Source organism: Elephas maximus, chromosome 4 (assembly GCF_024166365.1).
Source record: "Elephas maximus indicus isolate mEleMax1 chromosome 4, mEleMax1 primary haplotype, whole genome shotgun sequence".
Taxonomy (NCBI): Eukaryota; Metazoa; Chordata; class Mammalia; order Proboscidea; family Elephantidae; genus Elephas; species Elephas maximus.
The window spans coordinates 187,387,909-187,414,695 of NC_064822.1; the positions used below are offsets into that span (position 1 = coordinate 187,387,909).

A 26,787-nucleotide genomic window follows, 5' to 3' on the forward strand; every position below is an offset into this window, starting at 1 on the left:
AGGCCTAGCTTTTAACAATGGATATCTAATATAATAACGAAAGTACGAACAGCAAAAGACAAAATAAATGGGACCTCATAAAAAATAAAAAACTTTTGTTCATCAAAAGACTTCACTAAAAAAGTATAAAGACAAGCTACCAACTTGGAGGATATCCTTGGACAAGATTCTAATAACCAAAATACATATATAACTTCCACAACTTAACAACAAAAGGATGAATAACCCAATCATAAAATAGGCAAAAGACTTGAATAGACATTTCACCAAAGAGGACATTCAACTGGTCACTAAACACAAGAAAAGATGCTCAGTGTCACTAGACATCAGAGAGATGCAAATTAAAACCACAAGAAGATACCATTTCGCTCCCACTAGAATACTGTTATGGATTGAATTGTGTCCCCCCAGAATGTGTGTCAACTTGGCTAAGCCTTGATTCCCAGTATTGTGTGATTGTCCACCATTTTGTCATCTGATATGATTTTCCTATGTGTTATAAATCCTACCTCCATGGTGTTAACGAGGCAGGATTAGAGGCAGTTATGTTAATGAAGCAGGACTCAGTCTACAAGATTAGATTTTATCTTGAGTCAGTTCCTTTCAGATACGAAAGAGAGAAGCAAGCAGAGGGGCAGGGGAGCCTCATATCACCAAGAATGAAGAGCTGGGAGCAGAGTGTGTTCTTTGGACTAGAAGTCCCTGTGCTGAGAAGCTCCTAGACAAGGGAAAGATTGATGACAAGGACCTACCTTCCCCAGAGCTGATCAAGAAAGCCTTCCCCTGGGGCTGGCACCTTGAATTTGGACTTCTAGCCTCCAAGACTGTGAAAGAATACATTTCTCTTTGTAAAGCCATCTACTTGTGGTATTTCTGTTATGGCAGCACTAGATGACTAAGACAGATGGCTTAGATTAAAAACATAAAGTAACAAATGATGGTGAAGATGTGAGGAAACTGGAACCCTTAGCCATTGCTGATGAGAACGCAAAATGGTAGAGCCCTTGTGGAAAACATTGTGGTTGTTGCTGAAAAAACTAAAAGTAGAACTACCGTATGACCCAGCAATTCCATTTCTAGGTATATTACCTAAGGATTTGAAAGCAGAGACTCAAACAGAGACTTGTACACCAATGCCCATTGCAGCACGATTCACAAGAGCCAAAAAGTGGAAACAACCGAAATGCTCATCAGCAGATGAATGGATAAGCAAAATGTGGTCCATACATACAATGGAATATTAGTCACCCAGTAGGATCAATGAAGTCTTGATACATGCTACAATATGGATGGAGCTGGAAGACAGTATGCTGAGTGAAATAAGTCAACTGTAAAAGGACACAAATACTGTAAGACCTCAGTTACATAAAATGACAAGAAAAGGCAAATGTATAGTGACCGAAGTTTATTAATGGTTACAGGGGCAGGAGGGATGGGAAAAGTGGGCGTTAACGGTGATGGAAAAGTCTCATTGATTAAGAGTAGGGTCGCAGAGCCAATTGTGTAATTGCTGTCAACAAGTTGTACACCTGTAAAAAGTGGAATTGGCAGAAGTTGTGTGATAAGATATATTTACAACAGAGACAAAAAAGAGTCGCTGCTGAGGCCGCTTATGTACAACCAAAAACCTCCTGGGATTTGGTTTCTTGGTTTACAAGCTTAGGATCATGGTTACTTGGGTTGTTGTGTTGTTGTTAGGTGCCATCAAGTCGGTTCCAACTCATAGTGACCCTTTGTACTACAGAACGAAACACTGCTCGGTCCTGCGCCATGCTCACAATCGTTATGCCTGAGCCCATTGTTACAGCCATTGTGTCAATCCATCTCGTTAAGGGGCCTCCTCTTTTTTGCTGACCCTGTACTTTACCAAGCGTGATGTCCTTCTCCAGGAACTGATCCCTCCTGATAACATGTCCAAAGTATGTAGTATGTAGTTATTTGGCCTAATAACATGTTTAGTGATTTTGTTTTACCTCCTAGTTCTTTGCATAGTTAAAAGCTTGCCATCAAAGGCACAATTGGTTTCTTTACCTGGAGCAACGGAGGAAGCAGAAGAGTCAAGAGTAGGAGGAAGAAATGAAATGTGGGGATGATTGCCCTCGTGAGCAATGGCCTCCTTTACCAGGAGAAGAGCTGGATGAAGCCTGGCTACCATTACTGAACATTTTGATCAAAGATTCTATAGAAGAATATTGATAAAAGGGGGAAAATGCAGAACAGTTTCAAATTCTCCTGGACTCCAGACTTCCTGGAGCCACGAAGCCTGGATGAGCCCCTGAGACGATTGCCCTGAGATAATTTTTAGATCTTTAACCAAAAATATCACCTAAAGAATTCTTAAAACCAAACAATAGTTTAGCTTCAGCAGTAAAAAGTGTCTCTCTCGAACATTGTGCTTTTTTGAGAGCTATCTATATGGGATCAGACTGACAGCACTGACTTGAAAAATTAGATAGGACCCTTAGGGAGTAGTGAATTTATTTTAATAGGGGAGGAACAACTCAGAAAAGGAGGGTGAGAATGGTTGCAGAGCTCAAAGAATGTAATCAGGGTCACTGAATTGTACATGTAGAAGCTGTCGAGTTGGTCTGTGTTTTGCTGTGTATATTCTCAGCAAGAACAAAATAAACAAAATTAAAATAATTACAATAAATTTTAAATATCCTTACGACAACCCCAGAAAGTAGCTTTTACGGAGGGGGAATCTGAGGCACTGAGGAGTTAGGTGGCTTTCCCAGGGAATTCCAGGGACGATGTGACGGCTGCAGCTGACATCTTGGGACAACTCTTGGGGCTGTGCCTGTGTCCACAGCCACCATCAGGGATGGAGAGAACCCGTTTCCCTTTCTCTCACGGCATGGTTATTACTGTGCTCACTTTGCATGCCTGGTCTCTTTTTTTAATTTAAATTTTATTTCACCTGTGTTATTACTTAGTCGATTAGAGGTAGAAATAAGTAAACAAGGGCCCAGTGGAGGAGGCAGTGCAGCGGCCCACGGGGTCAGTGGGTGGGACCACCTGCATGTGGGCTGTTAGTGCCCTAAATAATCTGGGTGGTTTGATTGAAGGCGCAGTTTCAGTACCCTCCTACCAAGGCAGTGAAATGAAGAAGTTGATTAGTCACCGGTCCTAAACCAGGCAAGCACCCAGGCTAGGGAAGGGCAGTTCTCTGTCCCAGGTAGAGAGAGAGAAGCGGCAGGCACCTATCACTTATAGGGCATAGAGGGCAGTGGTCGCTAGCTTGCACGGGTTTAGTTCTAAGTAGCCCTTTTGAAAAGTTACCGGGGAAGCAAGGAGGGAAGCTCACAGTGGGAACTCTAAGTTTGGGGTCTTATCTAAATGTCCAGACCTTAGCTGTGTGCTGCTCTAGTGTGGCCTAAGATGTCTAGGCAGCAGCTTCTTGTCGCACCACCCAGTGTGAAGGGGCTGCCGTCCAGGTGGGGTGGGCAGCACAGAGTGGCTATGGGTCCAGGGGTCCGTTCCAAGCTGCCACTTTCCAACTTTATGGGACAGCTTCCCTTCCCTCTTTCCAGGTGAATATCTAACTTCCTTTTTGCTTGAGAAATATTTCTCTTTCTTTCCTCCCCTCCCCCCCCGACCCCACACCCTCCCCAAAGCAACCTGGGTTGGATGTCTGCCAGGTTCGTACTGGTGTGGCAGCCAGAGGCTGGATTTCGTGGCCAGGTGGGGAGGGAGCAGGGGGCATGGGGGGGGGGTAGGAATGTGTGCTTGACCTTCCTGAAGTAAGGAAGGAAACATCTCCTTTATGTTTGGAGACAAACATCTCCAAGCTACTAACGTCAAGTTGTTATTTTTGCTGTATTATTTTTTGGGTTGGTCATGTGAACTCAGGCACGACAGTAAAATTCAAGTGCACATTAAGGGGACTTCTAAGTCAATTGGCAAAATAATTCTATTATGAAAACATCCTGCATCCCACTTTGAAGTGTGGCGTCTGGGGTCTTAAATGCTAACAAGCAGCCATCTAAGATGCATCAATCGGTCTCAACCCACCTGGATCAAAGGAGAATGAAGAACACCAAGGTCACAGGATAACTATGAGCCCAAGAGACAGAAAGGGCCACATGAACCAGAGACTTACATCATCCTGAGACCAGAAGAACTAGATGGTGCCCGGCCACAACTGATGACTGCCCTGACAGGGAGCACAACAGAGAACCCCTGAGGGAGCAGGAGAACAGTGGGATGCAGACCCCAAATTCTCATAAAAAGATCAGACTTAATGGTCTGACTGAGACTAGAAGAATCCCGGTGGTCATGGTCCCCAAACCTTCTGTTGGCACAGGACAGGAACCATCCCCGAAGACAACTCATCAGACATGGAAGGGACTGGACAGTGGGTTGAAGAGAGATGCTGATGAGGAGTGAGCTACTTGTATCAGGTGGACACTTGAGACTGTGTTGGCATCGCCTGTCTGGAGAGGAGATGGGAGGGTGGAGAGGGTTAGAAACTGGCAAAATGGTCATGAAAGGAGAGACTAGAAGGAGAGAGCGGGCTGACTCATTAGGGGGAGAGTAAGTGGGAGTATGGAGTAAGGTGTATATAAACTTATATTTGAGAGACTGACTTGACTTGTAAACTTTCACTTAATGCACAATAAAAATTATTTAAAAAAGAAATTCAAGCGCACAAAAGGGTGGATGGAGAAAATTAAGTCTGACTCCCAGCTCTGTCCCATGGACACCCCGCCCTTCTCTTTGCTAATCTCTTCTCTTCTCTTCTCTCCTTCCAGAGATGGCCTCTGATGGTCTATGCTTATGGAGGTGTTTGTTTATGTCTTTGATGTTTAGGCAAAAGTGGTAGCATGGTTACAAACTGTTCTGTACCTGCTACGTCCACGTAGCCACATTGTTGGTCTTTTCATGTAGCGATATCCTTAAAGTTCTTTGCAGGGTAGCACCTCCAGATTTGCTTCCCCCCCCCCCCCCGCTCCCAGGGCTGCCAGGATGCAGTCTAGAAATTAGATGTTGGATGCTTGGTGATTTCGAGAGATATTGATTGTTAAATTGACTTTCAGAGAAGTAACTGCCCATCAACTGCCAGAGTGTAATCCAGTTCTTGCTCCCTTCTGAGTTTGTTGATTGAATTAACTGTCATTTATTGAGCCCCTGCTGGGTGGCAGGAGGTGAGCAACAGTTGTTTCTAAGTGTATCTTTTAATCCTCTTAGCAGCCCTGGAAAACACAAAAAACAAAACAAACCCTTTGCAGATTGCAGGGGCTTTCTTCTGCGGCACCGCTGGGTGCGTTCGAACTACTAAGCTTTCAGTTAGTCGTTGTTGTTGGCTTGTGCCCTCAAGTCGATTCCAACTCATGGTGACCCTGTGTGTTACAGAGTAGAACTGCTCCATAGGATTTTCTTGGTTGTAATCTTTATAGAAGCAGGCCTTTCTTCTGTGGTACCACTAGGTGGGCTCCAACTGCCAACTATTAGGTTAGTAAACCCGTTGCCACTGAGTTGATTCCGACTCATGGTGACCCTATAGGACAGAGTAGAATCACCCTATAAGGTTTCTAAGGAGCAGCTGCTGCATTTGAGCTGCCAACCTTTTAACCACAGTCCCACCAGGTTAGTAGTCAAGCGTAAACCATATGAGGTGGTGCTATATCCACGCAGGAGACCATCAGCAAGGCTTAGAGAGGTTAGGTGACTGGTCTGCGGTCACACAGCTGTGGCAGAGCTAGGACTAATTTGTCCACTGCAAGTTCAAGGCTTTTTGCACCGAGTTGCACTTGAGCTGAGCATGCATGTGGTGCTTTAAGCACTGTGGTGCTTTGTAAACGGTGGCACCACCAACTCTCACAGGCCGGAGTGGGGCTGGTGACTGGGGGTGCAGGTGGCAAGCTCCAATGGAAATCACAGGCAACGGGGATTTTTCAGCCAGGTCCACCCAGCAGCCACTGGCCTGACACCCAGGACTCTAGCGACCACACCTGTTCCTGTTTCATTGCAGGGCATGCTGGCACAGGAAAGGGGCAAGGCTGGCACAGGAAAAGGGCAAGACTGGACTTGGGGTGACCGACTGGCCTGTGATCCCAGAAGGGGTGGACAGGTGCATCCATGAAACTGCTGCGCCCTGTGACTGCAGTCTGGTCCCTTCCACTTTGTTCCTCAGTTTGCCCATCTGTGAAATGGGAAGAGTCAGAGTCTCACCTGCTCGGCTTCAGCAGGAATGAGTGAGATCATGTGGATCCTCCACCAGGAGCTCGACCTCCAGGGGAGTTGTGTTCCATCTGCCTTGACCCTGTTATCTTTTGCTGACCACCTACTATGTGCTACACTGGACAGGTCTCTACTCACTGGGGTCTCGACACAACCTGGGAGGGAGATACCAGTACCAGTTGTTGTGGTGTATAGTCCAGCTCATGGCAACCCCCCGTGTGTCAGAGCAGAACAGTGCTCCATAGGGTTTCAATGGCTGATTTTTTGAAAGTAGATAGCCAGACCTTTCTTCCAAGGTGCCTCTGGGTGGATTCATACCGCCATCCTTTCAGTTAGCAGCTGAACACTTAACCATTTGTACCACTCAGGGACTCCAGAGGGGAGGAAAGCATTCCCCCGTTTCCCAGATGAGGAAACCGAGGCTTGGCCAGGAGCCTGTGGCCACACAGCGGGGTGCAAATCTGTCCCCCGGATGCAGGCTGCTTTGTCCAGAGGCTGCCCCCATCCCTGAGCCCCATGGACGTCCTCCTGGCTGTGGGTGGATTGCTGGCCTGCACAGATGTGAGATTTGCATCCTGACCTTTGCTGGTAAAAATAGGACCCTCAGCACCGGTGGCTGGTTTTTCCATTGGCGAGTGTAGGAGGGTGTGTGAGCTGCAGCCTGGGTAGGGGCGTGTGGGTAGGTGAGTCTTTCTTCCATCAATGAAGGGTTTTCAGCTGTTTGTTTGCACATTTGCTAAGAAATAAAGCTAGAGGCCAAAACCATCTGGAGTCTCTGGCTGATGCAAACAGTAAATGTGCTTAGCTGCTAACTGAAAGGGTGGAGTTTCAAGTTCACCCAGAGGCTCCTTGGAAGAAAGGCCTGGCGATTTCCTTCCAAAAAGCAGCCCGTGAAAATTCTATAAGCACGGTTGTACTCTGACGTTGGAATCAACTTGACAGCAACTGGTTTTAAAAACCACCCATTTTTTCCTCTGATCTGCAGCTGCCTTGGTTAGATCCTCTGAGAGGACTTTGCCTTCGTTTATTCATTCAACAAACAGTTATCCGTTCTGTGCCAGGCCCTGTGCTGTGTTCTGGGGACCGGAGATTACTAATAGTAATAACAGCGGCCCCTGTTTTTTTGATGCTTATTCTGTGTCAAGCCTTTCAGTGTGAATTACATGATTTTCTCCTCGAAACAGTCCCATGAAATAGGTGTTACTATTTATCCCCATTTTAGAGGTAAGGAAAGCGAGCCCAGAGTAGTTAACTAACTTGCCTGAGGACAGCCAGCTTGTGGGGCCTGGATTTGAACCCAGGCAACCTGGCCCCAGAGCCCGTGCTCATAACCGCCACAGACAACAGAAGGCCGGCGTGTGGACAGAGGGACACACAGGAGGGCTGCGAGAACCCAGACGGGAGTCTGGGGAGGTGCTGTGGACCTGAGCTCCCAGGTCCCTCTCTGTTTCCCCCAGACTGTGAGCCTCTGGGGTCAGGGGCTATGTCTGATGGACTGTGGTGTCCCCACCGCTCTCCAAGGCCTGGCCCCGATGAGGGAGAGAACTGAAAGCGCCAGATTAGGGAAAGGATGAAGAAAGTCCTGGGGACCTGAGAGCAGGGGAGCATCCTGGAAGGATTTTGGGTGGAGGGAGTGTGGACCGGGGCTTGAAGGCTGGACTTGGACAGGTGACGTGGCTGGCAGGGGTGTCCTGCGTGGTGGGCCCTGGGGCCAGAGTCAGTGGGGGGTGCTGGGCAGCAGGTGCTGGGGTCCCAGCCCAGCTCTGCACATGCCTTCTCTGTGCCTGGGTGCTTGCAGGCCCTGGCAGTTGTTCCTGGTGGAGGATGAGTGGGAGGTTTTGGTGGGAGCTGGGGCAAGGGCAGGTGGGGTACAGTGGAGCCAGGCCACAGGGCTTGGGAAGGGGAGAAGGGGCCTCTATGGAAGGCAGGTTGAGGGAGGCTGGGACCACACAGAGGTCAAGGGGAGGGTGGGAGGCAGCCCCGTGAATCCTGGTGGAATGGGGGGTGCACTGAGAATCCATCCACTGTGGGCAGAGGTGTGTCTGCTTCGCTCTGCCCCGGGGCCCTGCGTTGGGGGCAGTGCCAAGGGTTGGCTCTTGGCTGTTTGGCAGCTGCAGCCACTGTGGCCCAGTGAGGCCACGGCTGGCTCCTTCAGAAAGCAAGGGTTTCCAGTGGGAAGGCAGCCTCTGGAGGGGAGCAGCCCCCTACAGGGGGTGCCCTTGGAGAGTGGCGGGAAGATGAACAGGACGATGCAAATGAGGCTGGGGCTGCTTTCCCTTGGAAATGCTCTTTGCATAGACCCACTCTGGGCTCCCCGGAGCCTGGAGCCTGAGGGCGCCAGACCGATTCCTGAAATGGCACCTGACAGAGAGTGTGAGCTAGCGTGGGCCACACACAGGCAGCACACAGGCGGCGTGTGTGCTGAGTTGGCGTCCCTAAACTGCCTAGCTGTGTTCTGGCCATCGCCCCTCCCCCCGGCAAAGCTGAGGCCACTGAGGCAGGATGGTAGGATCTGGGCAGGGAAGACCCTGCTTCAGGTGTGCCCTCAGGCAAGCCCCGCACCTCTCTGTGGTGTGGTATCCTTACCTTACAGGTGCTGACCAGCAGAACGGGCAGAGTGTCCTCTCCCCAGGGGGCTGACTTAGACAGAGGGAAAGGTGCTAGCCAGGGCAGTGAGGACAGCATTCACCAAGGGGTGGAGGCAGGAGGCAGTAGGCTGTGTGTGTGGGGTCAGGAGGAGGCGGGCCTGCGGGAGCAGGTAGGCCTGAGCTTCTTGCCCTGGGGTGCCTGGGTTCTAGAAGTCACCAGATAAACTTACGTAATTACCAGAGTGTCAATGGCAAATTATTAGAAATACTGCTTTTACGTTAAAACATGCACAGACACGTTGTAAAGTTGAATGCAAAAGTGTGCATGAATTTTTAAATTCAAAGAAAGCTCTTGCTTTTGTTGAGGGCCACTTCAGAGACAACCCCAGATACCCGGAATCCCGCTCCAGATGCCCCACATCCCCATTGCTAGGCCGAGGTGTTTCCAGTTGGCTGACAGCGGGGAAGGGCCGTCACCATGGGGGGGGGGGGCGGGGAGCTGCAGAGACACTAGGTGTGGCTCCAGCTGACGTGATCGCAGCTCCCCGGGGCTGAGGAGGGATAAGTTGAAGGGGAAATGGGAGGCGGAGGCATTGTCCCGCAGGAGATAAGGGGTCTGGTGGGGGGGGGGCGTGGAGTTACAGGCGGGAGGGCTTTGTGGATGTGACGGGGGTGGGGGGGTTGGAGAGGCAGGAGTCAAGGACACTTGAGGTCAGAGATCGGGAAAAGACCAAAAAATGACCTTCAAGCTTGGCCATGGGGAGGTCATTGGGGTCTGGGACAGAGTAATATGGAAGCGGGGGAACCACAGTGGGGTAAGGAGTGAATAGGAGGAAGTAGGAAGTGGTGGCCAGAGACCTCTGTGAGAGCTTCTTGGAGGAGGTGGCCCTTGGCTAGGCTTTGAGATAATGGCACTGTTGGACAAAGATGGAAGGAGGACAGAGGACCCTGAAGAGCAGCCCACTCGGGAAAAGGAAACACAGGTTTAGCGCACATTTTGGCCAAAATTTGTTGTTGATCAATTCCAACTCGTAGCGAATAGAACTGCCTCATAGGGTTTCCTAGGCTGTAATCTTTATGGAAGCAGACTGCTACACCTTTCTCCCATAGAGAGGCTGGTGAGTTTGAAACCCCGACTTTTTGGGTTGGCAGCTGAGCGCTTTAACCACTGTGCCACCAGGGCTCCTCACATGAGGGCACGTGGTGGGAAATCAGGCAGGCTCCAAGTCGTCAAGAGTCCCAGGTGCTGGGCGGACGGGCTCGGGTTTACCCTGAGGGCAGTGGAGAGCAGAGGAGTGTGTGATTGTATCAGACTCTGGGTCCCATGCCCCTGTGTGGGGACGTGCCAGGGCTGCCCGTGTTCTGTGTCCCCACGGCGCTGGCCCCGCCTCAGTCCTGCACGGCTGTATCCTCACAGGCAGCTCGAGGTGGTCACCGGTCCTGTGGGTGAACACTGGCAGACGTGCCGAGGGCACACTCACCAGACGTATGTAAATAATAATGCAAGATAACGGATTATTCTATTTCTTCCTGTCCATTGGTCAGTGTTTCTGTGAGTCATTCCTGATGCTGGAGGTGAGCAGAGCCCGTCCCTTCTGCCTGCCAGGTAGGACCAGGTCCTGTGGTATGCGGTGCAGCAGTTCCCATACCTGTTAGCTGTTGCTGTTGAGTCCATTCTGCCTCGTAGCGACCCTACAGGGAAGAGTACGACTGCCACATAGGGTTTCCAAGGAGCACCTGGTGGATTCAAACTGCTGACTTTGGTCAGCAGCCAAATGCTTAACCACTGAGACACCAGGGCCCTGTGGTTCCAATAGAGAGAGAGACAGAGATATTTGTTTATTAATCTGTATTTAGAGCCCTTTATTGTGTTCCATTTGTCGATTTATTTGTTCACTAATGTCTTACTAGCTTTTTTTTTCTTAAGTTACTATGGCTTTGTAATTATATGCCTTATTTTTTTTTTTTAATATTAAGCAGGCAAATACTGTTCTTTTTTTTTTTTTTTCTTTTCTTCAAAATCATTTTGGCTATTTGTAGACCTTTATGTTTCTATATGCATATATTTTTTGTCATTTATTGTAAATGATACGTTTATTTTCGGTTATACTTTCTGGTTGGTGTGTAGGTATGCTATTGACTTTAGTCTGTTCATCTTGTACCTAGCAACCTTAAAACTTGACCTCAAGTTCCAGTAGGTGTGTGTTGATTCCCATGTAAATGTTACTATCTGTCTTTAGCATTCCTGTTGTTTATTGAGATGAGCCAACTTGTATCAGCTGGCTTAAATGTTTATACGTTTTATTTTTACTCCTTTTAAGGTTTCTTCTAACTTAAGATGCATTTGTAATTATGTTTAACAATTCCAGTTTAAATGTCAGGGATATACTCTTTACCCCAGAGGACTCTCTGCCCTCTGGGCCTGTCTACCCTTCATGTATTTTCCTCAGGCCTTTTAAGTACCAGGTTGTTAGGAGTTTGCTTTATTTACCTAGCTCTTAGCTCCTTTTTATTTCCCCCCTTCTTTCTCTTCATGCTAGATTCCATCCCCCTGCTCAGAGTCCTTTTAAGGGGACAGTTATATTATACTATTCCATTATGCTTTGAAAATATTGCCTCTGTGTCTTCTCATGTCTAACTTTTCGATAGAAGAGTCTGGTATCAATTAATTTGATTCTGTGACTTTATTGGTCATCTGCTTTTTGTCTCTGGAAGCTTTTAGACCATTTCTGTTTATCTTAGAGGTTCTTAAATTTCACTAAAGTGTGTCTAGGTGTGAGTTTTTTTCTTACCAGTTCTGTTTGTTATGAGCTTTTGCAATCCAAGGTCTCTGTTTAATGTATTCTTGCTCATAAAAAAGAGAGTTAGGCTGATGACTGCCCTGACAGGGAACACAACAGAGAACCCCTGAGGGAGCAGGAGAGCAGTGGGATGCAGACCCCAAATTCTCATAAAAAGACCAGACTTAACGATCTGACTGAGACTAGAAGGACCCCGGCGGTCATGGTCCCCAGACCTTTTGTTAGCCCAACACAGGAACCATTCCCAAAGCCAACTCTTCAGAGAGGGATTGGACTGGACAATGGGATAGAAAAAGATGCTGGTGAAGAATGTGCTTCTTGGATCAAGTAGACACATGAGACTATGTTGGTGTCTCCGATCTGGAGGGGAGATGAGAGGGCAGAGGAGGTCAGAAGCTGGCAGAATGGACTAGGAAAGAGAGAATGGAGGGGAGGAATGTACTGTCTCATTAGAGGGAGAGCAACTAGGAGTATATAGCAAGGTGTATGTAAATTTTTGTATGAGAGACTGACTTGATTTGTAAACTTTCACTTAAAGCACAATAAAAATTAAAAAAAAAAAAAAAAAGGACCGTTAGGAATAGGAGGGAATGGAATGTGTGGCTAATTGCCTCCGTGAATAACTGCTCCCTTTGCCGTGAGACCAGAAGAACTGGATGGTGCCTGGCTACCATTACTGAACATTTTGATCAAAGATTTCTATAGAAGAATCCTAATCAAAAGGGGGGAAATGCAGAACAGAATTTCAGATTCTCCTGGAATCTGTCCTGGATTCTGGAGCCATAGAGGCTGGATGAATTCCTGAAACTATTGCCCTGAGATAACCTTTAAACCTTAAACCGAAAATATCCCTTGAAGTCTCCTTAAAACCAAACAGTAGGTTAGCTTAGCTAGTAGAAAATGTCTGCCTTGAGCGTTGTGCTCTTTTAAGACCTATCTATATGAATCAAATTGACAACAGCAACTGAAAAGATTAGACAGGACACTCAGGGGGGAGTGAGTTTATGTTAATGGGGGAGGAACAACTCAGAAAAGGAGGGTGAGAATGGTTGCCTAACTTGAAGACTGTGATCAGTGTCACTGAACCGTACATGTAGTAATTATTGAATTGGTGTATGTTCTGCTGTGTATGTCCTCAATAACAATAAAAATATATAAAATAATGCATATGCATTCTTGCTTATTATTTCTTTAAATAGTTCCCCTACCGTTATATCTTTTCTTATCTTCTGGAAATTCTATTAGACAGCCAGTGACATTTATTATTCCAGTATTCCATTTCTTTATCTTTTCTCTGCACCTTTCCTTCCCCTTCTCTTTCCTGATACCTTCTGAGAATTCCTGGGAGTGGAGTTGCTGGGTCTCAGGATAAATTCATGTTTAACTTTTTAAGACTATTATACAGTTTGAAATTCTCGTTCTGTCTGCTCCAAAACTTCCACTTTCTGATGTAGAGTGTTCTACCCAGTGGCTCTTTTCATGGAACTGGTACTCCTCAAATATCCTGGGGGCCCCCCTTTATGTCCTTGGAGCTTCTGGTTCCCTCTACTGGCAGTGTCCACCCAGCGGGAGGGGCAGAGGTCTGATGCCTGTAAGAATTCTTCTGGGTGAGAGAGGGTGGTTGGAGTGCTAGCTGAGGTTTCTACCCCCTCAGGCCTCCCCTGCTCCCCAGGGCCATTCTAGGGTACCTTGGGGAGCCAGCTCCCCCTGTGCTCACTGTGTAGCCACGGAAGGGGACAGGGAGGAGAATGCTGAGGTTGGCCAGCCTGGACTTGACACCTTGGCCCCCCATTCCTAGTCAGGTTCCAGACATCATGTTACCTTCTGCCCCCATGGGGTCAGGGTACGTTTTGATCTACGGGGCAGTTTGAGGGTAGCCCTCCAGCCTGTTCCCTCTGTGGCCTGTTGCTCTTGCCCACTTCAGGCCGCCATGTTCCTCCTCCTGGGGACCCACCACCCCTTCACAGTGACCTGCCCAGTTCGTTTTGTTGCTGAAGGGGATTCTCTGTGTTCACCTGGGGACCCTGGATGCAAGTGTAACATAGGACTTGAAAGCAAATGAATGGAAGTCGCCTCCAGCTTGTCTAGGCTGTGAAAAATGGGGTCAGATCTGGTAATGGCGGTGGAATAATATGTGAACAATCCTGTGTTGGTAGCATAGTGTGACGAACGTAACCAATGTCACTGAATTGACATGTAAAAAATGTTGCAATTGGCAAAGGTTTTGTTATATATATTTTTACCACAATAAAACAATTTAAAAAGAAAAAAAAAAATGAGTTCAGACCATAGTGGTTTTGGCATCTAGTTTATTTGAAAGTATTCTTGAATGTCTTCCCTTTGCCTGAAAATCTAGGTTTGCCTCCTTATTTTTAACAGCTACCGAGCGTCCTCTGGGACAAGTGTGTTAAGATTATGCACCTGGTATTTTTGTGGTACAGATGTTTTGTGCTCGACTACTAGTCTAAAGGTTGGTGGTTCAAATCCACCCACTGGCACCATGGAAGAAAAGCCTGGCAATCTGCTCCCATAAAGATTGCAGCCAAGAAGTACCATTCTACTCTGTAACACGTGGGTCGCCATTAGTTGGCAACAGGTTTGGATTAAGGTCCCTGGGTAGTGGAAATGGTTTGGACTTGACTACTAAAGGTTGGTGGTTCAAACCCACCCAGCAGTGCCACAGAAGAAAGGCCTGGCAATCTGCTTCTGTAAAGATTACGGCCGAGAAAAACCTATGAAGCTGAGTTCTACTCCATAACACATGGGGCCACGAAGAGTCGGAATAGACCTGATGGCAGTGAGTCTGGGTCTTTTTTTGGTACCTTTGTTGGGTATTGAAATTGCTATCAGCATTTTATATGCCACCGTGACCCTCTCTGTGATTGGGTCTCTGTATCCTTACCGGTGGTTTAGGACAGATTGTCCCAGGGGAGTTGCTGTGTCCAGGGTCCTTTCCCTGCAGGTGCCCCCAGCAGGTGGTAGTCCTCCCCCACGTGCTTGGTGCTGGGAGCCAGCCCCCTCCTCGGTAGGTCAGACCAGCCGGTTCCTTTGAGCAGTGGGAGAAGGTGTTCCCCTGACAGGTGCAAGGTGGCATATGCAGGACCACGGGGCTTTGTGGCTGTGTTGACACGTGGCTTTCTCCCGCCCCGCTCCTCTGAGCTGCTTTTCATGTAGGGCTTTCATCTGGAACAGATGTAAGCCTCTTCTCTGTTTTCCTCGCAGGAAACTGAACTGGCCGTCTCGGTTGAGACAGAAATTCTGGGCATTTATTGTTTTCTCTCAGGTTGTAGAATGAAGAACAATGCTGTCCTTATGTGGTTTTTTTTCTCAGAGACTGGAGTCCCCGGGCCCCCAAATACCTGCTTGTGGCCCGATGACGTCACCGCTTACACGTCTGTCTTGTCTTGGTTTCCTGTGTTTTGGATGCATTGTTAAAAATAACCTGTCAGCCCGAGACACCTGGAGGATCTGAAATTTACCTTTGTGTCCCCATGAGCCCCTGCTCCGGGTTGCGTTTCAGGTTCCAACCATCTCCCTTTCTTTCTTTAACCTGCTGGAAGCAAATGGTGAGCTCATTCTTTTGTCAAGCCTCAGAGTGTTCCCAGTGGGGTTGAGCGTCCTGCCCTTAGGTCTGAGGTCAGGGTTGTACCTGTTGACCCTGGCCTGGAGGCTGACTGGAGGCAGAACGTTTGGCCTCTGCTCCTTCTTGGCTCAGTCGAGAATTTCTCTAAGCTTCAGTGTCTTTGTTCTCTCAATAAAAAATACTAAACTCTACGTACAGATATGTTTGTGCATGCATGTATAGTCATAGAGGACACAGTTACAGACACTTCTCAGACATACCAAACACCTCGTGAGATTGGGTTTCTAGGTTTAAAGGCGTAGGACCTTAGTCTCATGGGACAACTCTGTCAACTGGCACAATACAGTTCACAGAGTTCATGTTCTGCATCCCAGTGAGGTGAGTAGCATCTGGGGTCTTAAAAGCTTGCAAGCAGCCATCTAAGGTACAACTATTAGTTTCTACTCATCAGGCACAAAAGAGAAAAAAGGGAACCAAAGTCTCAGAAGAAACTAGTCTACAGGGCTAATAGCCTACATGGGCCACAGCCTGAGACCAGAAGAACTAGATGGTGTCTGGCTACCACTACTACCATTTTGATCAAGGGTCACAATAGAGGGACCTGGATAGAATGGGAGAAAAACGCAGTACACGACTCAAATTCTCAAAAAGTCCAGACTTACCAAACCAGTTGAGACTAGAGGACTCTCTGAGACTGTCACCCTGAGATATTCTTTAAATCTTGAACCAAAACTATGCCCTGAAGCCACCTTTTTGTAAAATAACAGAGTGACACACAAAATAAAAGATATCACCTGAAAGTACAGTGCTCCGTTAAGAAAAATCTATATGATACCTTCAAGAAGTCAACAGTTACTCTAAAGCAAAGATGGGAAGATAAGGGAAAGGGAAACTAGAGTACCAGAAAAGGAACCAGGAATGCAATGAAAGAGAATGTGGACACATTGTGAAAAATATAACTGAAGTCACTGAGTAATTCATGTAAAAATCGACAGACAGGAAACTAATTTGATTGTGAACTTTCACTGAAATCACAACAAAATATTATTTAAAAGAAAAAGTACCAATTTCACAGGTAAGAATCCAGTGACATAGAGTGGAAAGAGTGCTCTCCTTTCCTCTTTAGCCCTAACATGCAGGCAGATGTGAGGCATTAAAAATTGAAAAAAAAAAAAAAAAAAAAAAACGCCCAGGACACCCTTGTAAGAAAATAATTGGTTGAAGGGCAAAGGTAATAGTGGCTCCTGCCTCCTCCCTCACTCTGTGCCAGGCTCTTTGTAAATACTTGAAAGGGATTCATTCGTTTAACCCTCCCAACAACCCAGTGAAGGAGTACTTATACCATCAAACCCATTTTATAGATGAAGAAACGAAAGTGTTGAGAGGTTAAATAAGTTGCCTGGGGTCACAAGTGGCAGAGCTTGGATTTGAACTCAGAGCCCCACTCTTGACCATTATACTGTGTACCTAAGGCTGTTTGGTACAGTGTAGGGTAAATTATGGTGAACCAGGTCATTGAAGAGGATGGCAAAACTTCGTCTCACGTACTTTGGACACGTTATCAGGAGGGATCAGTTCCTGGAGAAGGACATCATGCTTGGTAAAGTAGAGGGTCAGCGAAAAAGAGGAAGACTCTCAATGAGATGGAGTGACACAGTGGCTGCCACAATGAGCTCAAGCATAGCAACGATTGTGAGGATGATGCAGGATGGGGCAGTGTTTTGTTCTGTTGTGCATAGGGTCGCTATGAGTTGGAATGGACTTGATGGCACTTAACAACATCAGGTCACGGAATTCCACTCAGCCACTGAGTGATGATATGCGAGTTTACAGTTGTATTACTTAGGAAGGCCTTTGGCTACAAGGAACAGGAAACTTGAAGAGAGGTGATTGAACAAACAGGAGTTATTTTTTTTACACAACAAGAGGCAGGCAGTGACTTGCATTGTCGTAGTTGCTCAGTGATGCCACAGAAGAGCCAGATTCTCTCTCGTTCTGTTCTGCCATCCGTAGCAGGTTGGTTATCCTCCTTACACTTATCACCTCAGTGTCATAAGATAGATGCTGCAGCCCCAGCCCTCATTCCTGTATTGAAGGCAGCAAAAAAAAAAAAAAAAAAGAGCTTACCTGCTGTGTCTGCTCCCTTTCTTTCAACCTCCCACATCAGACTTCCTCTGAGACCCCACGGGCCAGAAGTGGGTCACATGGCCACCATAGCTGCAAGGGAGCCTGAGAAGTAAGGAGCAGGAGTGTCTTAATTGGCCTAGACCAGTCAGAATCCAGAGCCACCTCAACGAAAATTTGTTACATTTAAGGAACAAGCGGGTGTGGGGGGCGGGGAGATATCGGGGATGTAAATAACTATCTGCCAAGAGTGTCAAGTGAAGAAAGGAGTTTGTAAACACCATGGACAGAGGGATCCTGTTTTTGAAAATGTGTGTGTATGTGTTTAAAACAAAGACTAGAAGAGCCAGCAGTGGGTCCCTTCAGGAACTGGGATCACGGGCACCTTCTTCCGTTTTGCTTGTTCACATTCTTTTGCTCAAGAGAAATGGCAGATGCTGATGGTAGGCACCTTCTCCAGCTCAGCAAGACCGCCAGCACTGGGGGCCTGGGCTTTGCAGTTTGGCTTCTGGCCTCTTGGGGGTTTGTGTTTAAAACCTTGTTACATTCGTGCCCTGATTTTATCTCACAGATGAAAGTAAGAGCCCTTATGATCATCTCCAAGTCCCTCACTTTGCAGATACAGGGACTGAGACCAGAAAGGCCCAGTTACTTTCCCAGAGGCGCACAGCCCACATAGGGCAAGCATCATGCCTGCGGGTGCTGGGGCAGAGGAGGCTGGTGATGGCCTCAGCAGAGTCAGGGGTCAGGTGGCCACATCATTTTAGGGTTTCAGTCAGGCTCTCTGTTTTCTTTCCCAGAGAAGAAATGTCACAAGGTGGATCTGTCTCCAGGAACCTCCTGCTTGCCACCTACGTATATGGGCAGGTCCCTGGACACCTGCCGAATGAGGAGGTTTCCGGCATGACTGACCCCATGGTGTACTTCGAATCCGCAGACCTGTCAGCCCCTCCCATCAGGTGGGTCTGCCCTGCCCGACTATGGCCTCACCCACCTGTTCCTGGTCATTGGCCTTGGGTGGGTTGGAAGAGCAGGCCTGGGGCATGTCATCTTCTTGGCCCAGGCGGCCTCCCAAGTTGAGATTCCTAAGAGGAAGTTCTCCAAATGTGGCCATAAAGGCAAGAGCCGTGGGCACTGCCCCTCGGGACCCACTGTGCCCTGATGTGGCTGTGAACCCTAGCAGCTCCCTGCGGGACCCATCAGAGCTCCCAACACGTTCACAGTCCCAAGACGGGCTGTTGGCACTGGCCACCACAGTAGCTGAGCTGTGGGCCTGGGGAGCTGGACATGGTGCCTTCCTGGCCTCGAAAAGGAGAGGGGTCCAATCAGAGGTGTAGTGCGGGGATGGAGAGACACTTGCCCCTGGGCACGAGTTCAAGGGGGTGCCAGATGAGGCACGGAGTGACATTCCGAGCCCCACAAATAGGAAAGGCGCCTGAGGCAGCCGGACAACAGGGGGGAAGGTGTTTTTGCTGACATGTTGCTGCTGTCAATGTCTGTTCATCTTGATATTGGGAGGAGGGTGTAATTTAGAGATTGCCCCTGGGCGCTTGTTACCCTCACTACACCCATGGATCCAGCTTTTGAAAAGCAGAAGAGGAACCCAGGAAGGGGCTTGAGGAGGCCACACTGGACCCAATTCCTGGCCCTGGATCTTAGCCAAGGTGGGAGGGAGGCTTGCCCCAGGACCATGACCCTGAGGACCCTGTGGGTGGCAGGGCTTGCCTAGGGCCTCCAGGGGCCAAGGCCGAGATGGGCCCAGAGCCTGGTGCTCTTTGTCAGCTGCTCCCCAGCGTGCCTGGCATGTCCCCGTGTATACAGCTCACCAGGCCTCTTCGTGAGGCAGCGTGCACTTTTTTATTCTTCTCCTGTGCAGATGAGGAAACTGAGGCCCAGGAAGCCTCCTAAGGCCACGTCCATACCAAGTTGGAAGAGTAAAGCAAAACTAGACCAGCCCTGGGTGGCTCTTCCACTAGGCAGCCCCGGGTTCTGCTCATGGCCCCACCCACAGGCGAGAGGGTTTCCTTCTTAAATTAAAATACATACCACAAACAAAATCCCAAAGAGCAGCTAGCTCTCAGCCCAGGGTTCCTGTTGTTTCCATCCTGCTTTAGGCCTCAGGGTTCTCTCAGTCATTAGGCCCTGGCGTTTGGGGTGGGAGCTGGTTGGGATTTTAGGGCTGGAGGTACCTAAAGGTCAGCTGCTTCCTCCCCCCTCCCTGTTCCATTTGTAGACAAGGTCAGGGCAAGCTCAGGCAGGGTCCCACAGGGTGTGGCATAGGGGTGAGGGCACAGCCCACCCACCTGACTGCCAGCCAGCTCTCCCCCTGGCTTGCCCCATCACCTGAAATAGGGGGAGGCTGGGCAGGTGGCCAGAGCTTTGCTGGGTGGGGCACCTGAGCCCCTGGCTCCTGAGAGGCTTGCCCCCTCGGGGATTCCCAGCCGAGTCACCAGAGTGGAATGTGGGCAAACCCCGGAGACAGAGCTGATGCTGCCCAGGCGCTTGGGTCAGGCCCCGGAGGTGGGGAGCGGTGGGAACAAAGACGGCAGTGAGCTCCCTTCCTTGTCCTATGTTCTGGCTGTGGAGGGACTCCCCGGTGTAGGATATGGTTTTGGTCTTTGTGGGTGGGCCGGGGTGGGTATCAGCCTTTGCATTTGCTCAAGGACCCAGTTCATTGAGAGTAGGGGGTCAGGGAGGGGCCTGCTAGCCCCTCCTGTCTGAGAGGGTGATGGGAGCAGGGTGGTCTGAGGGTTGGGGTCCAGAGAGTAGATCCTAGGGTTCCTCACCCCACAAGGAGAAGGGTGGGCTGCTGCACCTGTGGGAAGCCAGCTGCAGCCATCCAGGAGGCTCAGGTAGCCTCACACCTGCCCCAGCCTCCCCTCTCCCGCCAGCCCCACCAGGTGGTCAGCCTCTCCCGGATGCCCCAAGAAGTCTCAGGGCACGGGGTAGGGGGGTTTCTTGAGTACTATAAAGGACCTCAGGGAGGTGACCTGCTGCCTACCCCCTTGCTCTCCCACTAGAGGGCCTGGGACACCTCCCTGTCCTGCCCCAACAGGGGGTCCAAAGGGCCTCAAGGGCATCACGAGCAGAGTGGGAGCCAGAGCCAGGAAGAAGGGAGGTTCACCTCCGCCCCATTTGACACCCACACTGTCATGTGGGCAGAGTCTGAGCCGCCCTCCTCCAGAGACAGCTGCAGGATGGGCTGAGTGAGTCCGGGTGCAGGTGGTCTCAGGAGGGCACCCCTGATGACTTTGCGGCCTTCCCACAGCGACTCTGCCCGGGTGGGCCTGCGGCTGGCCCTCATCGGGGACGAGATGGACCTGTGGCTCAGGACCCCCCGCCTCGTCCAGCTGGCTGGGCTGGCCCTCACCACTGTGCACAGGTAACCAGGCTTCCACACTTGGGAGGGGCAGGAAGAGGGGTGGGGCCCTGAAGGCAGTGGCTCACACACTCCCTGGCAGCCCTGGGACCCTTGACTGTGTCCCCCCAGCCCCCACAGCTGGCTGGCCCACTGTCCGCCCTCCCCCTCCCACCCGCCTTTCTCTCTGACTGGGGAAATAGATGCAAACCCCAAACTCCTTCCTCTTCTTCCCTCATTGAGCCCAGACGGTACATGTCCAAAATGACAGAAAATGCTGAGTGTTGAGATCAGCCCTGGGCCCCCAGAGGCTGTCATTTCAGAGAAGCCTCCGAAACACCGTGGAGGCAGGGAGGGGACAGGCACAGAGGGGCGGCGATGCACCCAGGGTCACAGCCAGCAGAGCAGCTTTAGCCCTGGGAACTGCAGACACCAAGGGGACTGGAAAACAGAGGCAACCTGTGGCAGCTTGCAGGGGACCAAACCCCTGGAGTTACCACTGTGTGCTGGGGAAGACGGGTGTCTGGTGGGACCTCCCAGAGCCTTCTGCTCAGAGGCACCTTGCCTCTGTCCCTGTCCTTGCCTGGTGACACTCAGTGTCCCAAAACTTCCATCATTTGCCAACATCCCTCCAAGTTCTCAGAGCCTCACGGAACTGTTACAGACTATTACTGCGACCTGTTGCCGTCGAGTGGATTCCGACTCATAGCAGCCCTACAGGACAGAATAGAACTGTCCCTTAGGGTTTCCAAGGAGCAGCTGATGGATTCAAACTGCCGACCTTTTAGTTAGCAGCCAAACGCTTAATCACTGCGTCACCGGGGCTTCTGTTTAAGACTGGGACCGTGGAAACCTCGCTGAAGGCTGACCTGGCCAAGCCAGTCTGTATCGTGGACCTGCCATAATAAAACGCCACAAAATGGGTGCTTAAAACAACAGAAGCTTATTCTCTGTTCTGAGGCTGTTGTTGTGTGCTGTTGAGTCTATCGTGACTCATAGCGACCCTGCAGGACAGAGTAGAACAGCCCCGTAGCGTTTCCAAGGCTGTCCTCTTGACGGAAGCAGAGTGCCACATCTTCTTCCTGCGGAGTGGCTGATGGGTTCGAACTGCCAACCTTTTGGTTAGCAGCCAAGCTCTTAACCACTGCATCACCAGGTCTCCTTCTGAGGGTACAAATCTGAATTCAGGATATTGGCAGGACCATGCTCCTTCCAAGGATCCCTGGTCATGCAGTGGTTATAGTACTCGGCTACTAACTGAAATGTTGGCAGCTCCAACCCACCAGCTGCCCTGCGAGAAAAAGATGTGGCAGTCTGCTTCCGTAAGGATTTGTCGTTGCTGTTGTTGTGTGCCATCGAGTCGATTCTGACTCATAGCAACTGTATAGGACAGAGTAGAACTGCCCTGTAGGGTTGCCAAGGAGCAGCTGGTGGATTCGACCTGCTGACCTTCTGGTTAGCAGCTGAGCTCTTAACCACTTTTAAATTTCTCTGTCCTATAGGATCACTAAAAAAAAAAAAAAAAAAAATCTAAATTCCTTGGCAATGGATATGCTTTCTCCAAAGGCTCTAGGGGACAATCCTTGTCTCTTCCCGCTGCTGGCTGCCGGAATCGCAAGCATTCTGTAGCTTGTAGACATGCCCGTCTTCCCCGTCTCTCTGTCCCTCCTCTTTTATAAGGACGTCAATCATATGGGATTAGGACCCACCTACTCTGTTACAACCTCAAGTCAACTGATAGCATCTTCAGAGACTATTCCTAAACAGGGTTATGGTCACAGGTACAAGGGTTAGGACTCTGCATATCTTTTTGGGGACACTGCACAATCTCAAACAGTCCCCGAGGGAGGCAGGCAGGGGGCCAGCCTGGTTTCAGCCGCACCAGGGCACGTATCGAAACGAAGCCCCTCTGGAGGACGAGCCCCTGCCTGGGAAAGCTGGGCCTGTGGGCAGTGTTCTGACCGGCCCTGGTAGGCAGGACCAAATCTCAGCTGGGGGGGCTGGTGGGCTGGCAGGGAAGGGGGCGGGGAGGGGAGGCTCATTTGAGTCGCTTTTCCTTATTTAGGGGAAATCAGAATGGATTTATGACCAGGAAACGGCCCTTGGAGAGAGGACCTCGTTAGTGGGGCCCCCAGGGAAGGGGGCCAGAGTGGCAGTGGGGGTGGGAGGGAACCCTCAGGCCCTCTTCCTCTCACAGCTGTGATGGTATCACCTAAAATAACAGCTGTTTCATTGCCCCAGTTCCTGTGCTAATGACCTTGCTCTCCACCCCTGTCTGTTTTACAGCTTGGTTTTCAACCACATCCAGACAGGCGTGAGGAGTGTTTTTAGAAGTTTTAACAGTTGTCTCACCAACCTCAGGGAGAGCATGTGGGCCCGGAGACTCCTGGCCCGCAGGAACTGGGTAAGAGCCTCTCATGAAGCCGATGTCACGGCTCTGACTTGTATCCCCATATCCTGCACTTGTGACCATCTGGAGCTGGAGCTGGGTGGCAGCTGGATTGCCGCAGTCCTCACCACTCCCTATTGTCTTACCTGCTTCACCCACTTAACACTACCTGCCTGGTCCCAAAGGTCTTTGGGTTTGAGACTCCTGGTTTAGCGAATGCATGAATCAGTGGGTGAGAAAACAAATGGAACCATAGCCTTTCACACATTTAGACCTCTGCACATACTTTTCCCTCTGCCTGTCATGCCTTTATCTGGCAAACAAGACTCTTCGTGGCTCGGGGCAGGTGCTTCCTCTTCTGAGTCACTTTCCTGATCAATCTCTTCGCATGCTGCCCACCCCACTCCCCTCCCTTTCTCCCCCCACAGGACTGATCCTCCCTCATGTGTATTCCCACCTGCATGGGACAAAACGTGTGTTCTCACCCACGTTCAGAGAAGCAACCCCTGCATCCTCAGGGTCATGTTTCTCTCTTGCCTTTTCCTCCCCTACTCCTCATCTGTCTGGTCTCACCTTCTCCCTGATCCCTGCATGTTCACAGGCTCCCTCTGCATCCCCCCCAGCCCCTGACTTCCCCTCAGCCACCTGCTTTCACCTTCCTCTGCTTATTCCCATGTCCACAGGGAGCACAGGAGGGAATCTGTGATGGTGACAAGCTGTAGAGTGAGTGAGCAAGTGAGCCTATTACTGAACTGCCAGGTAACTCCTGGGAACACTGTGCTTCGGGCCCTCACTCCTTCCCACCTTCCTCCCACAGGTGTGCCCCCACCAGGTGTGCCAGCAGGTGCTCCCCTTCCTGCTGCTGCTGCTGCTGCTTGGTGTGCTGCTCCACCTCATCCTGCCCAAGTGATGCTGCAGGCAGCTCGGGCGGGGCTGGCCCCCGTCCCGCAACCACCACCCTGGAGGTGGTGTGTGGCCTTGTTTTGACGTCTTGCTTTTTTTTTTTTTGCCTGTTTTCTGATGCTCCCTTTTTTATATTTAAGCCGTGAGGTAGTGCTGGGCCATTGCCGAGGTTTCATACTGGAGTTTTTTGTGTTTCGTTTTTTAAGAGAAATGAATTCTTCATACCTCTGTGGCTGTTACTGGTTAGCGGCCCGCTCCCAGGCCTGGCTGGGCCTTGCTCTCCTCCCAGTCCCGGCCCTCTGTGAGGTGGCCTGTCCCTGGGAAGGACCCTTCCTCTCCAGGATTGGTCATCGTGGCAGGCAGCGGGGGGCGTGCTGGTTACACCTCCATGTCCGGGATCCCCGCAGCAAAGAGGAAAATCTGCTGGTTTAGATTTTGGTGGGGTGAAGAGAGCTGAATAAATGTTGGTTTCCAGACGGTTTCTGGTCCTCTCTGGGGGTTTGCAGCATCAGCATTGGGCCCCACCCAATCTGCTCCACTGGGGGCAGGCATGCTCCCCGACATGTATCACACAGCCTTGGGCTTGTCTGTACACCTGGGAACTGCAAAGGCCATCATGCCATTGGCCTGACATGTGACATAAGTAAGTTTGCAAAGTTTACCCTCTCCCCTGTCTTGCCTGGTGCCTGGAATCCACCATTTGGGATTATCTCCTTTGGGGTCTAAGTCCCTCCTGTAATGGGGGTGGCTGTCTCCCATGGATGCTCATCCAGGATTCACTGCTGGAAGCGTGTGGTGCTAGGAGCTAGTCACAGAGGAGGAGTATAGCAGTGAGGAGGGGCCAAGCAAGGGCACCAGGGACAGGAGGGCCCCTGAGGAGGGCCAGGCCAGTGGTGCCTGCAGCTTCTCCACTCAGGGAGCCCTGGGCTCTTTTAAGACAGAGAAGAGGGAACAGAGAAGACACCATTTATGGCCACGTTCTCCCAGCAGGCCTCCCCTTGCAGGAATCTGGGGACATCCTCCCCATGATTGCCCTGCCCTGCCCTGGGGGTGGCAGGGTTCTGGGTTGCCTGGGAGCCCCAATGTCTGCCAGGCTCTGTTGTAGGTTCTAGGGATGTGGTGAACAAGACATAGTCCCTGCCTCAGAAAGAGCTCATGTTGTAGCCACGGAAGCTGAAAATGCACATAAAAAGTAAGCTAAGTAAGTATACAGTGAGGCCTGTTCTGGAGGCAACAAAGGGCAGAGAAGTGATGGAGGCTGGTGTGGGTGAGACGACAAAGAAAGGCCTCTCTGAGGAGGAACCGTCCAGACTGAGGAAATGGCAGGTAGAAAGGCCCTGGGGTGGAAGACAGGCCTGTGACCACAGGGTGGTGAGTGGCCATGAACAGAGCAAGGCTGGAGAAAGTGGGGGTGATGGACCCAGCTGACCAGCTTCAGGCTCAAGACTTGGGGGGCCACCTGGGGTCCAGGACTCCTCCAGGGGGAGGTAGGGGTGTCTGAGGCCATATGACAGAACATGCCCAAAAGGATGAGGGAGACAGGAAGAGGAGGCCTTCCCCCTGACCCAGGTGTGAAGGAGGCAGCCTGCCTGGGGACACCCAGGCCACGGTCAACCCCAGTGGCCTTGATGAGCCCCCCCACAGCTTTGACACCCCCACATACAGCGAGAGCCGACAGCCTTGACTTTCCCAGAACAGATTTAGCTGAAGTCACCTGGGGCTGGCACTTTGCTGGCATTACTCCAGATGCTTCATTTCACAAGTGGGAAACTGAGGCTCAGAGACAGGGAGAGACTTGACCCCAGTGTCCCAAGGACCAGGTGAGAGGGTAGTCCAGCTCCGGTCTTACAGGATCCTCCCATCCCAATCTGACGGGGATTCCCCGAACCAGTGCAGCCCCCATGGAGCAGATGAGGATGCTGGGGACCCCAGAGGGTCGGGGCTGCTGAGGTCACTCTGCAGGCAGGCTGTCTGGCTGCTCCGTGTCGCACAGCTCCAACAGCTGCTCCTGGCGCTTGTTCCATCCCTGGTTAACCCCCCACCCTCTGCCCCTCCCCCAGCAGGGAGCTGCTCAGCCCCAGGCGGCTGCTCTGGAGGGTGGATGCACAGTGTCTGGTGGGCACCGGGCACCATATCTGCCCAAGGTTAAACACATGACAACGAATCAGGAGTCAAGGTCAGTCCCACATAGGCACCCAGGAGGAGCTCAGTAAGACAAAACCAAACGGTTGTTGTCGGATTTACAGGGACACTACAGGACAGAACTGCCCCAGGGGGTTTCCAAGGAGCAGCTGGTGAATTTGAACTGCCAACGTTTTGGTTAGCAGACGAATACTTAACCACTGCGCCACCAGGACTCCCAGGAAGACAACTGGAACCCAAATCTCGACCGAGAGCATCTCCTTAGGAAACGCACAGTGGAGCCGGAGACAGCCCACCGAGCGGGGCGACGGCCTTTGGCGTCCCCTCCGCCCGATTCCAAGCCGGACGGTGAGCCCGCGAGAGACCCGGCCTGGTCCCGCCGGCGCCCGGGGCCTCCGCGACGGCCCTTGCTGGGCACACAGCGCCACCACGTGGACGGCTAGGGGGTGCTCGGCCTGTGCCCCCGCCCTCCCCGGCTGCCCCGGTCCCGACACTCCGCCGGGCCGTGGGCCCTCCTGGGGGGCACCCGGTAACTCCCACCGACCCCAGGCCGCCGGAAACACCACTGTGCTTTCCGAAAAGCTGGGTGTGTGCAGCCTCGGCAGCTCGGGAGGCCGCCCGAGGAGCCCAGGGCAGCCCCGGAAGGAGCGGGGAGGCCGCTTCCGGTCGGAGTGGCGGGGCAGGGCTTGGGCGGGTTGGCATCGGCCTTGGGGAGG

The 26,787-nt window shown here is 50.9% G+C and overlaps 1 protein-coding gene across 1 annotated transcript in view; it reads left to right on the top strand.

The window, feature by feature from the left end:
- Positions 1–24,883, top strand: part of BIK (BCL2 interacting killer) — a 36,414-nt gene extending 11,531 nt beyond the window's left edge. The window contains exons 2-5 of the mRNA XM_049884594.1: positions 18,080–18,238; positions 20,548–20,661; positions 22,924–23,041; positions 23,844–24,883. Coding sequence (XP_049740551.1) covers positions 18,087–18,238; positions 20,548–20,661; positions 22,924–23,041; positions 23,844–23,936 — 477 coding nt within the window. The 5' untranslated portion in view covers positions 18,080–18,086 and the 3' untranslated portion in view covers positions 23,937–24,883. The remainder of the gene's footprint in view (positions 1–18,079; positions 18,239–20,547; positions 20,662–22,923; positions 23,042–23,843) is intronic.
- Positions 24,884–26,787: the final 1,904 nt, after the last annotated feature.